Consider the following 17,531-nt stretch of genomic DNA (forward strand, 5'->3'; position numbering starts at 1 on the left):
CACCAAATAGGGTGGACTGTGCTCACAATCCCAACACTCAGAGAACCGAGGCGGTAGGATTGCCACAACTTCAAGGCCAGCCTGGGCTATGTATGAAGACCAAGCCTCAAAGAAGTTTTTCTCTCTTGGATCCCCCTCCCATTCTTGAGAGTTCTTTCTCACTTTTCCTTAATATGTTCACCCTGCTTGTGGGTGGGGGAGAAAAAATTATTGTGTCCCCACTTTCTGAATTCTGTTTTTAAAATATGGCTCCACATGAGGCTGGGATATAGGAACAGACCAAAGCACTTGCTAGCATGCATAAGGTCCTGGCCCCTGGTATCCCTGTATCACACTCAAGGGCACTCGCGCACACACATACAATGAAGTGGAGCATAATGGCATGCACCTATAGTTCCTGCACTCAGGAAGCTGAGGCAGGAGGATCACAAGTTTGAGGCTAGCAAAACACTACGTAGCACATATAAAAGTAAATAAAAGCACACATTGAGTATCAGTTTAAGTGGTGACTGTACTCCATGGCCATTTCTGCATATTGGTGAAGGTGTCACACCCAGTGGGGAAGTATTTGTTTGAATATCTGTCATGCGCAGGGGCTTTTGAATGGGGAGCTAATGATTGCAGAGAGTACCGAAGATCACCCCTGCTGTTCCCGAGCTAAGATAAAATAGCTATACCAGCAACATAGTAGGTCAAGGGTGTGGGTAGTCTACCCTGCGTTAGGTAGCAGAGCCTTCCAGCAGCTAAACCTGACCGCGGGCTCTTGTGTCCCATGCAAGGAGCGCCATGAAGCTGTCGTTCGGAGGACGATGGAGAGAAGCCAGAAGCCAAAGCAGAGATATAACCGGTGGTCGTGGGGAGGCCCTCTCCACGGGAGCCCTAGAGTGCACAGCGCAGGTACGTGCAGGCACAGCTTTCAGGTCTCTTCTTCCAGCTTGGGTTTCTTTTTTTTTTTCTTTTTGCTGGACAAAAAAAAAAAAGAGTGCATTTGTTTGGTTTTTGTTTGTTTGTTTTTGTTTTTTCTTAACTCTCTGGTTGCAAAACAAAAATCGCTCTGAAATCATTAAACTGTAATTAAATGATCCTTCCGCCGTTCGAGGATATAAGAGGGTGGGGGGGTGAGCCTGCGGTCCTCTCTGCCTCAGTGTGACCCTTTGTGTTTGGGTCACGATGTCCCCTAGATAGGAAGCCATGCAGCATCTCTGCAGCCTGCCAGCCCGGTCTGCATGGCTGTGGGATACGTTCTCCTCTGGAAGGATCTCAGCGGTGCAGCGGGCTCAGAGTCTCTCCTGAGCATGTGCACTCTGACCCTAACGTGTGCGGCATTGACGTTCTGTAGGAACACTTTCTCAGACAAGAAACAGCCAGAAAGGGCAGCCTGCTTAGCTCTCCTTCAGTGGACATAAACCTACACTGAAATATGAACTTAGCAAAAGGCTTTACTTTTGTACTGTAAATCCAATGCACCTCTTACCTCATATGTCAGTGTTTGTTTGTTTTTTTTCCATTTGTGTGAGTCTGATAATCTTTTTTTTTTAATCATGTCTTACATTCTGTCCCCAGGTGGTTTTGCTGAGTCACCATTCACCTTCTTGGTTTAGCAGGTGTGGGCCACCACATCACGCTTTGGGGGGGTACTAGAAAACCGGGTTAAGACATCCCGGTAGTTGCTGACTGCCTGCTTTGTAGCTGGCCCCTCAGACACAGGACCAGCTCACGGATTGCTGAGCCATCACCAGCCTAGCCATCAAGCTGCTGTCTATTGCATAGACCCAGATCTGCGGTGGGCACAGTGTTTCTTAAGTGTGATGCTATAGCTCAGGTGACTTAAAGGTGCTGAAATAATTATACGTAGCATGTTTGCCTTTTCTTTAAGCCATTTTTAATAAAGCCTGCTTAAATGTCTTCTAGCTAAGAATTGCCTACAGTCAAAGTGCATCCAGTTTACTGACTCACATAGCCATCACTACTTACTCATAATCAACTTTTCTTTTATCTGAATAACTGAATTTTTGTTTGCATGTTTGCTGTGTTTGTTCATTACTGTTTCTTATAACCCTTTACTTTTTTTTTTTTAACTTCAGCAAGTATAATCACATTTGTTTTCCTGTGACACTAAACCAATCGTAGAAGCACATTTTCCCCTCGTGGCTCTTTACCACCTGTGATGGAGCACACACCAAATCTGTCCTCATGTTTATATGTTTCATCAGGAATAGTTTTCATGGCTGTTCCATGAAGAAAAATGTTTTTTGTTTGTTTGTCTTTATAATGACAGTATGCCTTCTGATTTGAACTCTAAAGTCTTTAACAGCAGTTTGTTTGTCTTTATAATGACAGTATGCCTTCTGATTTGAACTCTAAAGTCTTTAACAGCAATACCCATTAGCTTTGATTGAATTCTGGTTTATATTTCTGTCACTACTGCTGGGCAAGTTTATGTCTACCTTTTGATATCTAGAGCTACACACAGCCCTAGTGCTAAGGATCAAACCCAGAGCCATGGGCACAGTGGGTAAGCTCTCTACCACTGAACCCTTTTTAAAATTTATTTTCTAGTGTGAGGTAGAGCCTTAGAGCTGCAGATACAGCTCGATTGTAGAGCCCTTACCTAGCAATGGGTTCAATCCCCAGGAAGGATAAACAGAAAGCAGGAAGGAGTCAGGGAAAGGAAACAGACAGACAGACTTGTACTGAGTAAATGGTATTTTTACTGGGCTCTATTGAATTGGGAGTTGGAGGCCAGGCCAGGCTATGTTGAGATCATGACCCCTCAAAACAAATTAAGAAAGAAAGGAAAGAAAAACCAAGGTGGGGGTCTTGCCGGAAGCTGGCCTCAGCCTTTCAGTTGTGACTTAGCTTCCTGGTAGCTGGCATATTATTAGGCAGGCACCAGCATAGTCAGCCTTCCTTGTCAGTCAGATCATTCTGTAATGAATGTCAGCGCCTCGAGTAAAACGGCTGTACAAGCTGCAGCAGAGCTGGGAGTGCATTTTACCCAGGTTTTGCAGTTGCAGCCCCTCTTCCGGGCCTCTCCTTCTCCACAGTTGGCTTGTATTAGCTCAGTAGCCTTTCTCTGCCCTTGAATCTGCTTGTACTATAAGAACATGCTTGAGTTTAAACTGGTGAACTAAATGTTTATATTTCATAAGGAAAAAAAAGGGGGGGGTTGTTTGTTTGTTTGTTTGTTTTGTTTTACCCTTAAGTTACTTTAATATGTCCACTTAGAAAACTGTGCTGTTGTGGAAGATCTAGAAATGATACCAACCTCCTCCAGCCCTGCTGCTTCCTCCCCTGATGCCGTAGGAAATTGCAATCCTGCATGCCAGCCGTCAATTAGCCTATCTCCATTTGTTTTAGATCCAGACAGGCGGTCAGTTTCCACCATGAATCTCTCGAGACATGCTGATCCTGTCATTAGCAAGCGGCTTTCATCCTCATCTGCAACTTTGCTAAATTCTCCAGACAGAGGTACAGTCAAAAGGAAAACAAAACCTGTTCTATTGCTCATGTAATGTTTTCTTCTCTGGGTGTGTCCAGATGGCAATAGGGTCTGAAGTTGCTCTCCCTACATTTCTTAAATAGGAAGAAAAAAAAACTTGAGAGTAAAAAAGCGTAAGCATCTGAGCATCACTTGCCTTGTGACAAGGTGACTGAATGGTGCATTTAGCGGTGCCAAGCGGTGCTTCCCTCAACAGTTTAGCCAATGAAATCACCCACTTATCCACCCGAGTGCAGACAGTCTTGTTCTGGACAGTTCCTTTCTTTCAATCGGCTGTACGTTGGGAGTTCTAGGTGCCGGCTTTCAAAAGAAAATTTTAAATGATTCATGATGGCAGTTTCATTTTATCAATTTGCTCCTCATTTGGACAGACATTTCTTACCACATTTCTTGTATGTGTGCTTGGTTGCTTGCTATCCATTCATTTCCATCTTGAGGGATTGGCTTAATTTTAAAACTATCACCACCACAATTAACCTACACAGGTTAATGATCATGTCTTCCAAATAAAGTCTTCACTGAGTTTTGAGTTTATGCATCCTGTGGATTTACAGTACATAAATATTTAGTTATTCATAAAATGAAAGCTTTATTTTACGTCATAGAAGAAACAACCAAGCTTTTGAGAAAAGCTGCTTGTTTTAAGATGATTTTAAATAAAACTAAAGAATTATTGCGCAATACAAAAGCACACACTTCTTAAAAATAATAAATTATGATGATTTTGAGTATGTTTTTAAGAAATTAGAAAGTGTCATGTCGCAATCATTAATAAGAGTATAATGTATGCATGTTCTGTGTGTATGTCAGTTTACATATCTTGTATTTTATATTGTTGTGGTACCATTGTAACATATAATATTATGTAACTGTTGGTATTATTTTATACAATGGTAAATGTTTGAACAATTTCTTATTCTTGTCTACTTACCCAAACTGTTCCTTTTTAAAGCTAAAAGAACATTGATATTAGAATGTAATCAAGTTTTGGGTTTTTTTATGTTAATTTATTGCTGATTAAATTTGCTTCATAAATGTGCTTTATTGCAGACAAGGTGGAGTGCATTCAGGGGAGGGGTGGACTTCTGTCTCATGCTCATTACCTTGGTAGTGTGGACGTTATTCCTATGGCCGTCTGTTTGGTTCCCTTTCCTCTTAAAGCGGTTGCTTACCCAGCACTTTAATGTCATACTTTGGTGAACCTGGGTCTGAGACAAACCACAGGGAAGGATTTATAATACTCTTAGTTACACCTTGCTTTCCTGCCTCCTAAAGTCCCAGGTAAAGTTGAGAACAAGGAAAGTGGCCATAAACAGGCTGATGGCCTGCCTTGACTCTGAGGGTTGAAAGTGCTGAATTCTCTGTCAGTTAGAAATAAAATTATATTTAAAAACTTACAATGTATCTGATTGGATTTTCTCAGGGTCATGTGGTTTGGAGACTAAGATCCGTTGGGTGTGCCATCTATTCCATTTGAGGTGATTTAGTTCCTCAGAGGTTGAGAATCTTAAGTTTTAGTGTCCCTCGGGTTAATGATTATAAAGAGGGACTGGAAGTGAGATAGCAGCCTCTGCCAATGCAGCTGCTTTTCTGCACCTGCAGCTCTCACCTCCATGCAGCTGCTCTGTTCCACCTGCAGTTCTAACCTTTGTGGCCTCCACAGGTGCTTTCTTTGTTCTTGCTCTGTTTTTGAGACAGGGTCTCACTGTGTAACCCTGACTGGTCTGGAATTCAGTATGTAGACTAGGCTGGCCTTGAACTTGCTTCAGTCCTTCTGCCTATCAGTGCTGAGACTGTGCTGCCACAGTGAGCTATACATTCATTGGGTGAATTAGAAATGGAATTAGGATGCCAAGACCAATAGAATCTCAATAACTAATCTGTAGCCGGAGCCAGAAAAAAAATGTCCCTTGAATGAAGACACAGGACTGAGGACTTGAAATCTGTCAGCACAGACTTCAGCTGAACTGGTAGCCTAAGGGAGTGCTCTGATGTCACTTCCGCTTTCCTGCTTCCTATCGAAGGAGCTGCAAGCAAGTTCCTGCTCTAACACCATATCAGCCTGGAAGGAGCTCTAGTGCTGGCTTTGTTTGCTTGTTTTGGTTCAGCAAAGTGTTCAGTAAGAGTACTTTTCTACCAGTTATTTTTGAACATTAGTTATGCCTTATTGTCTCACTAGAAAGCGTTCTTATCAAAATAAACTAGACGCTTTTACGGACAGATGTCAGAAAGCCTATGCAGTGTTGTTAAATTGTTTAGCTTTTTCTAGCCTGTGGCAGCAGCCTTAAAGCTGATACTAATTGGAGCTCTAAAAATCATCAGGGCTGGAATGCATCCGAACAGCTCTACTGGTTATTAAACGTACTGAAATATTGTCAGGTTACTTAGTAAATTCCTTCCCCACACACTGCAAATGCAGCGGAAGCTGCCACAACTACTTCTGTGGCCTACCTCCTTGAAAGCATTTGTGAGTCAAAAATTAGGAGAAGGCTCTGTGAGTTAAGTGCCATGCAAGCATAGAGAACCTGGGTTAAGTCCTTCAGACCTACTTAAAAAGATCCAGCATAGACAGGCATGGTGGTGCATGTCTTTAATTTCAGCACTTGGGGTGCAGAGGCAGTTGGATCACTGTGAGTTCAAGTCCAGCCCGGTCTTCAGAGTGAGTTCTAGGACAGCCAGAGCTACATGGTCTTATAAGCAAAGGAACAAACAAAATTACAAACAAAATGCCCAGCAACATTTACCTGTAATCCCAGCACTGGAGAGTCAAGAGACAAGAGCATCTTTAGAGCTTGCTGAACCTGTGACTTAATCAACGAGTTTCAAATTCAGACAAGAGACCACGTCTCAAAAAATGGGGGAGAGGGCAGAAAGATGCTCAGCAGTTCAGAGCACTTATTGCTCTTCAGAGCAGATGAGTTCAGTTCCCAGCACCCGTGTCAAGTAGCTCCAGCTCCAGGGGTTCTGACACCCTCTTCTGGCCTCAATGGACACACACACAACATTCACTCACATACATACACACAAGTAAAAAATAATAAAAATAAATCATTTTTAAAAATAAGATGGACAAGAGTTGATGAAGATACTTGACATCGACCTATATAAGCATGTACTTACACCCACATATATGTGTGTGTGTGTGTGTGTGTGTGTGTATTTTTACAGCTGAATCTAGTGTCAAGTGGGCTGAGAATATAACCCGATTTAAAGGAAGCTAGTGGTTTCTCATTGATTGTTCCTGTAGGTGCCACAACGGATACAATTGTTGCCATTTGAAATTTACATTAAAGGTGCATATCCTCATCTTTAACACCACCTCCTTAACCAGATTTTTCTCAAAAAGGAACAACAGGGGGCTTTAAAAGAAGGAGCATGAAATTGTCTGCTCTTAGTTTACTCTTAAAATTAGTTTAGACAAGTCAGGTGTGGTGGCAAATGCCCAATACCGTCACCTAGGGGGCTTCCTGACCTGCATGGTGGGCCTTATCTCTAACATAAGTAAGTGAATAGAAATGAGTCGAAACATGCTCACCGTGACTCAGTGTGGTAGGATACAGTGATGGATCTCAGCCGAGTTCTGCCCAGAATCGCTCTTTTTAACCTAAACCACGCCTTTCCATGCTTGCTGTAATTTAATTGATGGCAGTGGCTGTGGAAGGTTTCAGGTAGCACTTAGGTATCCTTCTAACGCCAGCAGTCAGGATCTGGCGACATCTCCCTAAGTTCCGCTTGGCGCCCACGACCCAACCCGGCAGTGACTTTGCGCTCATAGGTGATGCGTGGTAACCTCATGTGCGCAGCATTGACTTAGCCCAGAGCACTTAGCTCTGAAACCATGATGGCTAGCGGTGGGCTGAAATGGGCCCTTTGAGTCTGCCTCCTCTCATCTGAGCAGTCTGTGCCGGCGGTGGTCAGCATCGCATGTCAGTGCAGAAATAGGACCCACACCAGCAAGCGCCCGTGTGCTGTCTCCTCCCTCCGCCTCTCAAAAGCTCCACACCAGGAACCTCCCCGACCTTAAGTAGGAAGGAAAGGCTGTTGTCTACAGACTTGGGCTAAAATCTACTGGTGATCAATTTGTCACTCTCCCTCCGCTGTACACCAGTCAGAATGTGGTTGAAGTGGAAATATCCTTCATTCCCAACGTTGGGATTTGCCGTAATACAAATTACCTCGGAGTTTATAATGATCTTCATATGCAGCAGCTTTATGGTTGATGCCCTGAAGACTCGCAGAAGTAGTTGAACAATGTTTTCAAGGCCGGGTGTGGCTCTGCATGCCTCTATCCCCAGTGCTTGGGAGGCAGAAGCAGGCAGGTGGTTTACAAAAGTCAGGACAGCCAGGGCCCTGTTCCACAGAGAAACCCTGGCTGGAAGAACAAGCAGAACAAAACAACAGCAAGAGGTTTATCTCTGAGGTTCTGAGCCCAGTCACATCACTGTGAATAGACTATCTCAGAGAAGGAAGCCTATTTTTATTTTCCCTTTCTTGTCGGTTTGAACATCCAGTCCTGTTGAAGAGTTTTAATTTATCCTTATCCCTGATCCCCACTGGTTTTATTCTATATGTTCCAATATAGGCTATGCTACATTGTTTCTTTTCCTTTAGACAGCCATCCTGCTCCATATGTCACACCTACTCATGGTGCTCTACGAGCTTTCACTGCTGCCTTAGTGTTTTTACAAAGTCGTAATACTGGAAAATACTCAACAGTGGAAGCCAAATACAGTGGTCCAAGCCTGTAGTCTATGATCCCAGCACGTGGGTGACAGAGGCCAATTGTGAGTTTGTGGCCACCTTTAGTGTACAACTTTGTCACACACACAAAAACGCTAAATAATAATAGTTTGACTCTAGAGATGTCCCTAATAAACAGAAAAATCTAATGGAAAATTTATTAATTCTTACGTTAACTAAAGCTTTGATCAGAATAGACACTTTTAAAGTCAAGTCATGTCATTAAAGGAAGTCTGGGGACTGGTTCTCCCTGCCGAGAGGCAGTTATTTTCACCGTAACAGTGTTTAGCAGTATGTGGTTTTTATAAGCCAGAGTTCCTAGAGTCTGAAGTGTCGTTCCTCTAAGAAATGACATGTAGAGGACTAGCATGAGAATTACACCTGAGGATGGCAGAGCAGAGGTGGCTTGGTCATGGCTAGATAGTTTTAAAAGACCTTCATGAATGACATGGGAGTGCATTCTAAGAATGGTATGTGATCTTTTCATTGCAGTGGCATCTGTGGGAACTTGCAAGCTTCCTTACTCGTATCTCTCAAACATACCTTCTATGTCTGCTGAGCCATCACTAGACGCTAACAGTCTAAACAAATTCCTAATTGGCATGCACATCCTAACCACAGCCTTGCCAAATCCCAGTAGTTTGGGACACATACAGCATTGTGTGGTTTTAAGTTTGTATTCGAAGTTCTTCAGACGTCACTGATTGTCTTCAGGTTTCAAGTTGTATTGGACTTTGGCGTTTCTGCTTAATTTTTTTTTCTTCCTTCAGCTTTAGCCTTGACCCTCGGCTGAAAGTTTTATATTGTGCCAAACAGGGACCTGAAAGAGCCTGGCTTGCTGAGTATAAAGGTCAAAAGAACCCCATAGAGACCTTTGCATGAGTCTTCTTTGACGTTATTAAAGCTCACCTCCTCCAATCACCATAAACCATTTGTGGAGATCCATCAGTGTTTAACAGAGCCCTGGAAGTCCTTTATGTAAATCTAGTGTTCGTTTGCCAGACCTAAAGAGGCTGATTATTTAAGATGTACAGGAAGCCCTGTGTCAGAGATGGGTGCCATCAATCTTCTGCCCATTACATAGGTACACCCTTGAGTTACTGAAATGTCAGATCTATTGTTAAAATGGTGTTTTCTATATCAAGACCTGGTGTTTGCTTAACACTGGTGATGGGCAAAATTCATTCCAGCTGCCCCTTCAGCGTTTGCTGTAAGTGGAGAAGCTCAAGGAAAGGCATTTTCGTGGAATAGCTGCTCCCCTTGAGTGGGGATCCTGTGCCCTGACTCATGGCCACATGTCCTCGATGGAGAGCTGGGGCTGTTCCAGGTCTGTCCAGTCTGTGGAGGTGTTAGGTATGATGTTCTGCACACTTGTGGCCCAGGAAGGAATGGTCCTAACATCTTGCTTATGTGGTGACATTTAGCTCGCCGCCTGCAGCTCAGCCCCTGGGAGAGCAGCGTTGTTAGCAGACTCCTGACGCCCACACATTCGTTCCTGGCCAGAAGTAAAAGCACGGCCGCCTTGTCTGGAGACACAGGTAAAGTCTTCCAGGCAGAACGTTCTGGTGAGGTAAAGTCCTCTTTTTGAAGCCTGTCTGCTCTTCCCACGTTCATCTAACCCCACCCGCATTCATCCTGGTGTGCGCTTTGCTCTGTTGGTGTTGGCTTTATGCTCTCGGCATTGTTCCCTCTCTACATCCACCGTAGCATCTTATCCAGATACCAGATGCCAGGCAGGCAGATGACGCCCCTCGGTGTGATCAGATGGCCTCTGTCTGTCTGTAAGATCACCAGGAAAAAAGTATCACTTACCTACTTTTCTTTCTGCCCCTGTAGCTCAACAGATGACCAAGGGTAGTAGATACAATTTAATATCACTATGCAGGCTTGGAAATAGATCAACACACTCTGAACTTAGCATGTCATTTCTTAATGCAGCAGCTTCCCCGTCCTGTGCCAGGTTTCTGTATGTGACCTGGGAGTTGGAGCCTTTGAAGCTCTGGAGAGCTGAGAAGGTGAATTGAAATCTATGTGTTGGTTACGTTCACTGAAAACATATAGAACATATCTAATCCTGGCTGTCACACTGAAACAGTTTACCATGCAAAATATGCCGGAATGAACCAATGAAGTGAGTGAAAAGTGATTGGAACGTACCCAGTTGGTGAGACCCATTCATACAGGGTCCAAGTAATGTCTCTGTCCTGGTGTCAGGGTTTAGATTTCCCAACTTTCTCTGGGCACAGTTGGTGCGTCCGTGGAAGCAGCCTCACATCCCTCGTTTTTTGCACTTAGGAAACTGCATGCCGGCTTTGAGAAGTTCCCTTTAAAAATGCTTTGTCTCTCCCTGCTCATCAGTCTGCTGCACAGATAAGCCCCGTGGTCGTTTTATGGTGACTTTCATCTATGGTATTGTGAGCTAGCAAGTGTACACTACTTCTTACTGCCCGTGTGAGTCAGTCAAGGCCACAGGTCTGGGCCTTCTCAACACCGTTTCTGGAGATAAGCTCGGTGGCGGTAAGGGCCCACAGCAGGCCACTTGGAGGATCTTAAGGGTGGCTGCCTGTCCCTCTCAGCACTCATGCTTTGTTTGTGGGATTTTTCTGAAGGAAAAAGTGCAGCACCTCAGGGTAGTCACCGTTATGTGCCATGAACGTCACACTTCCTTCCAGTGATGAAAGCAGTCCTCGGTGTGTTGTCTTCCCGGCTGCTTGTCTGTCCTGGTTGGGGGCACCCTGTGGTGTGTGGCCTTCACACCCTGTGGTGTGTGAATCCTGTGCTGTGTGTTGTCTTTCTCTGCTGGTTCTGTCAGCACACCGTTTCTTCATTTCCGCTCATTTCCACCCCCACCTGTCCCTACCTTCCTGCTGTGCTTAGTTTGGGGTGCTTTTTATCTGTAGATTGGCTCTTTATTCTATGACTTTTATATTCTATTTTCATTTAATTGCTACATTTCTGTAATTGATTTTAGTGAAAAACAGCCCATAGACTTGGATTTGGGTATCTACTGGTACATTCTCTGTTATTATTATCTATTGCATGTATACAGCTTATATTTAGTGATTTAAAAGTCTTAATTTTATCAAGACTTCCACTTGGAGTTATGAATGTAACTGTATCTTCTAGTAGTCTTTTCTGAGACATGTGCTGCCATCTTTATTTTTCCATGCACCTTCCTGATTATTTTCTTCCTGTTTGAGTTTTCTTTCTTCCTTCATCTTATTCCCAATTACCTTTGACAGAAGAGGCACCTATATCCACTGCCATGATTGCAATAGCTGTTAAGACAGCCACTCTTGCCCCATAAGGTAATCAGAGACTGCAGGAGCCTCCCACACACACCCTGACCCTGAGCAAGCAGTCAGGCTCCTGCGTGTTGGAAGCCCCATTCTTCACTACTTTGGGTTGATTTTCTTCCATGTCCGTGGCCTCACAGAGCCTGCAGAGTAGTCACGTGATTGCTAAAGGTCAGGAGTAAGCACGTCAGAGCATTTTAGATGAGCATGGTGGCCTCTGATGAGGTGTCAGCATCGTGCGATGCGAGCTCTAGGGGAGCCGCATTGTCTTTGCTGAGCTCTCGGTTCCCACTGAAGATCTCGATGCATTAGGTTCATGTGCTCTGGACTGTCAGGAGTAGTGGAATACTTCTGAAAATCCTTGTTCGTTCCCTTTAGGCAAACTGCACAGGACATGGATCGGACTTTGGGGTGGAGGGGAAATGTGCATCACGCTTACTGCTGCTTCAGAAGAATGAGATTGTTCAGTTCGAAGGTTTCAGGTTATTAGTGGTAGTCAGAATTTAAAACCCTTAGGATTTTTTGTGTTTGTTTTAGCCAGAAACTGTTTTTTGAACAGTTGCAGTTGAGGATCTTTAAAAAGAACACCACAGAGTTAAGGATATTCTTAAACCAGGCGTGGTGGCACACACCTTTAATCCCAGTACTCAGGAGGCAGAGGCAGGTGAATCTCCTTAAGTTCGAAGCCAGCCTGGTCTACATAGCAAATTCCAGCATTGCCAGGGCCACACAGTGAGAAGAGAATATTTTCTACCTGTATTTAATGCTATTTCAATATTACAATGAAGAATAAACCAAAAGACATGATGAAATTAGATTGCATCCAGGATGGCCTCAGCAAATATTCATGAAATTGTTCACTTTACAGGAAAGGAAAGTGAAATCATGTTTGTTTCCTTCATTTTTCAGTATCAGCCTTGACCTAGAGCCAGCCTATGCTCCAGGGTTTCTTGATCTTCCAGCAAGGTTAACAGTTCTGGCTGTTCCTAGGCCCTGAGCACCTCTTCTCCCAGTTATTAATCTGTAGAAACGCCCCGTTCAGGACTTGGTTTCTACACTGCATTTGATTGACTTGGAGGAGTTTTGCATTAATGAGCCCTTTCCTTATCTGGGAAATGAAAGAGCCTATGATACATAAGAGAAAAGTTATTTTTCTCTTGTGGTCACCACAGGCAAAGACAAGAGGCCCTCTTCCCTCAAAGTGCAAAACTACCACCTACCATTCAAGGTCAGAAGAAAAGCTTTGTCCCATGTTCATTTTCTTATAAAAAGAACTAAGGAAACAGACATATTTCCATTTACTGTAAAGAAAGGGTATTTTGTCTGGATATAGAAAAAGAATTTGGCTTCCAGTCCGTTCCCTGCCTTTACCATCCAGGGTTAGCCAGAGGACCCCTGGAGATGTGTGATTTACCTGTGTGCACTAGAGATGGACTGCAGCTCTGAAGCTTGTAGCCTTCGTCCCCAGCACAGAAACCACAGAAAGATGCAGTCTGATGCAGCTTTCTGTCTGTAAATAACAAAAGCATTAATTTATGATTTTAAAAATTAAGGTTGCCCTAAACTTAGTAATCTTGAGTTTTCATTAATACTGTTAAATTTACCTACATGACAGTTTCTTTAAAGGTTTGCCTCATGGTTGGGTGTGATAGTGCACACTTGTAATCCCAGCAGTCCTCCAGATGCTGAGGCAGAGAAATGGCCACAGCTTCCTGATCAGCCTGGTCTACAGAATGAGTTCAAGACTGGCCTGGGTTACACAAATACACAGAGAGCCCCTGTCTCTAAAAGGACTACTACAGAAACTAGATTTGCATAAAGTAATTTTAAAGCGTGGCTCAAGTATATGGCATTATCCCAGTAACCATCTTTGCTTTATTTTTTTTTTTTTATGGAAAACAAGACTTTTTAATGGGATCTGAAATACTGGCACCTGTGCAATGTTAAATAAACTTCCTTAAACGCATTGTTACATAGTGACTTGATAAATGTCAATGATTCTTTAAAGGTGGGTGGTCAAAAACTGCCTTTTCAAAAAACAAAATAACAAAAAGTTCTGTTCTTCTTAAGACAGTAGCTGCTGCCCATGACTCAGCTGCAGTCATGGTAATCCTGGCACACTAATGTTCTTCTCACCATTTTCAATAATTGCATCCTGTCTCCCCACGTTTTCTATGCCATGGCTTTGTGTGGTGGGGGCACGGGGACAGAAGTATGCATCGGCTTGCCTTCAAAGAAATAAAGCTGGGTTCTTTTCTACCTATTATTAGCTCTCCCTGTAGCAAATCTTAACGCCCAGTAAGACTTGGTCAGTCGATACTATAAATCTCAGTTGCTGGTTCCTGAACTTGGCTCTTGAGACAGTCATAGACCTTACTCAAGTGCTTGCACGCTTCCTCATTCCACATTTACTTCCATGTTACAGGTAATTAGGAAAAATCTGCTCACAAGCCAGACTTCATATAAAAATGACATCACTGAGACAGGGTTAGCAGAACCATCGGCCTGCAGTCATACGAGGCTGGTACCGTCCACAATGTCTGGAGTGTCTCTACGTCTTTAGTCACAGCTGAAACAGACAAGTAGCATATATTCCAGGTCTGTCAGTTGGCCACCTCACAGACTCACAGGTCTACGGAGAGTTGAGGAGCACGGGGCCGGGCACCTTGGGTAATAACATCTTCTCCCCACTTTTCTCTCTGTCTCTGCTCCTTCTGCACCTGCCTCTGGCTTTCTTCGCCTGCTCCTCTGGCACTCTTGTGTGTAAAACCAATCACCTGCACTCTAGTTATCCCCATTTGTCCTCGTTCAGCATCTTGCAGCCCCATCATCATGCCCTTCAAAGCTGCACACTCTAGAAACGCAGTGGAGCGACCAAAACTCTTTGTAACACCGCCTGAGGGCCCTGCACGGAGGAGGACCATTCACGGAGCAGCGGTGAGTAGCGACTGGAGAAGCCGGTATCTGGGAGTCCGTCTGCTTCTGTGCAGACTCTGCCCAGTGTACTCTGGGCACAAGGTCAGGTGGCTGTGAGACACCCCATCTCACCCATCGTAAACCCAGCTGCCTATGCACTCCTGCCCCTCACTGCGTCTCCTCTTAAGGAGTTTGTTCTCCCCAAGCATTTGAGCTTGAGGATGGAACTGTTCTTGCCTTAAGCACAAATAAGTGGCAGGTCTATTCTGCTGGGACTTTTATACAAATAAGTAGTTAGAATACTTTTTCAAAGTCAGACACCAAGTTGGCCTGCCTCCCTGGCCTTTTATTCCAACCATTTCCAGAAGCTGGCTCAACTCTGAAGGTAGCTCACTCGGAATCAGATATGGATGTCTGTGTATTCCTGTCAAAGCCCATATCTTAAAATGTGGTGAAGACAAGTGTTTGGAAACATTCTTTGTTCAGTAGGCACCTCTTATAAGGCCACCGAGCTGTGGACTTCAGCCCTTTAAAGTAAAGGGTAGCATGCGTACTTGTTACCGCTAAACTAACTGGGCACACTGACACTGTTCCTGCTGTAAATGCAGTGGGGTCATTTGCATGACTCTGGAAATCCTTCTTCATCTTTGTTTAAACTGTGAGCTTATTTGCTGTGGTTGGAAGATGCAGACATTGTTTTTGGCTTTGGACCCTGGACTTCAGTCATGGCTACTCCCCAGGCCTTCACATGTCATTGCTTACCTGGCAGGGTGATAATGTGACCTTGCTGCAGAGTCTGGAACCTTACACACACACACACACACACACACACACACACACACACACACATACAACTTGCTGGACAGAGCAATTTCGATGTTTTCAGCTGCTGGATCCTTTGAAAGATTTTGCTTAGAGGCAGATTGGATGATTTTGCCTACAAGATGCCAGGTGGTGGTGGTGGACCAGGTGGTGGTGGTGGACGCCTTAATCCTAGCACTTGGGAGACAGAGGCAGGTGGATCTCTGAATTCAAAGCCAGCCTGTTCTACAGAGTGAATTCCAGGACAGCCAGGGCTGCAGGTACCATGATGGGAAACTTTTTTAGGTGCTAGCCCCTTTTTTACAGGGTTAAGAGTCACAATTACATTGTTAATCCATTCTTGGTTCATGTTTGTGCGTTGGATAAAGGAAAGGTCCAGTTCCATTGTTTCTCATGTGAACGTACTTCCTCAGTGCTCTTTGCTGAAAACTGTTTTTCCCCTCATGGAGTAGTCCCAGGTTCTAGTTTCTAGACTATTCTGTTCTGTTGGTCTGCATGCCTGAGTCTATACATGAGTACCATACTGTTTTAACTGTTACTGCCTTAAAATGTGTAAACACACACACATAATACACATACAGGGTTTCTCTATGTAGCCTTGGCTGTACTGAACTCACTTTGTAGACCAGGCTGGCCCCGAGCTCACAGAGATCTGCCTGCCTCTGCCTCCCAAGTGCTGGTATTACAGGCATGTGCCACCACGCCTAGCCTTAAAGTAAATTTGAAAATCAGGAAATATGAGAGGTCCAGTTTATTCTTTTTGAGATATTGTAAAGTCCCTACATGGTGGTCATCAGCCAGTTGATTTTAGCAGCTTGTGTGCGTTCTCAGCATTAAGGGTTCAGAGGAAAGATAATCAGCTTGCTAGCCATTAACTCACACCAGGATGAAAACCAGGAGTGCTTTTGTGTATATGGTGCCTGGACGGACGGGTAGCTGGATGTAAGAGCAACGGAAAGGTTGAAAAGAGAAGGGTAAACTCCCAGTGTGGGCTCTCATGGCCCCTAGTGGTTAAGAAGAGAGAAAGACATCACCAGCCTGCTGTCACCTCGATGAAAACACAGTCAGGGGCATAGGGTTAAGGTGTGGTTCCTTCCAAGGCCCTGACTCAGGAAACTCAGACGATCAAAGTTAGACCCAGTTTCCTCAGAATCCCAGAAATGCCCTTTCTGACTTTCCCACTCTGCTGTCCTTGATTTTATTTAAGCCACATGTGATGGTTGCACACCTTTAATCCCAACACATGGGAGGCAAAGGAAGGTGGATCTCTGTGAGTCCAAGGCCACCTTGGTCTATATAGTTGAGACTAGGACAGCCAGAGCTAAATAATAGAGAGACCCTCAACACACACACATCCAAGAAATGGGTGAGCAGTATGCTTACTGGCAATCATGATAGATATGAGTTCCAGAGCCCTCACAGTAGATGGAAAGAGCCAACTCTGACCCTCACAAGGTGTCCTCTGACTCAACACAGATGCACACTCAAAAATAAACATATAAGCAAATAAATGTATGTTTAAAAACTTTCTTAAAGGAAGAAGAAAGGCCTTGCCTTGGTACATTAGCATCTCCCTATGCTAATTACCAAGGCAAGGCCCCCCACCCCCACCCCCATCCTAGCTCCAGTCTCCCAGAAGCATCTGGGTTTCACTCAGGAGGGACCCATCCAGAGACTGCAGCTGCTCCTTACAGCCCCACCTGCCTTTGAGAATTCACGATGGGGCAGAAGGTGGCCATGCAATTGGAATGATGTAGAGCTGGCCCCCATCCCGTGGGACGGTCCTCTCTGCCCTCAGTTCCTCCGTGGTAGGAAGACCACAAAGACACGCAGCGTTTCCTCCAATCACAGCTCCTCCTGAGCTAGGGTGCTGCTCAGGAAGACTGGAGAAGTGATAGAAGGAACACAGAGAGCAGGAGGGGGCACTGTGACTGAGCCAGGCTGTGCTGGCAGCTCCTGGCAAGGTGGGCTCTGCCCTATCCCTGCTGATTGCTCACAGATGTAACCAGCCAGCTTCCCTGTTGCCACCCATAACTGGTCACAGCCTCAGATCCGTCAGGTGTTTCTTTCTAGCCTTTGTTCCCTCCCTTGTGTCTGTCTCTGTCTCTCTTTCTCTAGATTTTTCAAACACTTGTCTAGGCTCCCTCTTGTTCTCTTCAGCTTCCCAGCCCCTTTCCTCACACCCTTTGCCTCTCCCCTTGTTCATGTTGCCTTTAGAACCTCAGAACACATCGTTAGTCTTTTCTTGGAACCTT

General features: G+C 44.5%; 1 protein-coding gene across 6 annotated transcripts in view; it reads left to right on the forward strand.

Moving 5' to 3' along the window:
* The window catches only part of Map7 (microtubule associated protein 7), a 134,855-nt gene that overhangs the window by 103,364 nt on the left and 13,960 nt on the right, over window positions 1–17,531 (forward strand). For 4 of the 6 annotated variants that reach the window (XM_060373482.1, XM_060373481.1, XM_060373480.1 and 1 more), the window contains 4 exons: window positions 780–897; window positions 3,361–3,471; window positions 9,667–9,780; window positions 14,327–14,475. In XM_060373482.1, coding sequence (XP_060229465.1) covers window positions 780–897; window positions 3,361–3,471; window positions 9,667–9,780; window positions 14,327–14,475 — 492 coding nt within the window. The remainder of the gene's footprint in view (window positions 1–779; window positions 898–3,360; window positions 3,472–9,666; window positions 9,781–14,326; window positions 14,476–17,531) is intronic. The other 2 variants (XM_021647350.2, XM_021647348.2) reach the window with 1 other exon arrangement.

This window comes from Meriones unguiculatus, chromosome 20 (genome assembly GCF_030254825.1).
Source record: "Meriones unguiculatus strain TT.TT164.6M chromosome 20, Bangor_MerUng_6.1, whole genome shotgun sequence".
Taxonomy (NCBI): domain Eukaryota; kingdom Metazoa; phylum Chordata; class Mammalia; order Rodentia; family Muridae; genus Meriones; species Meriones unguiculatus.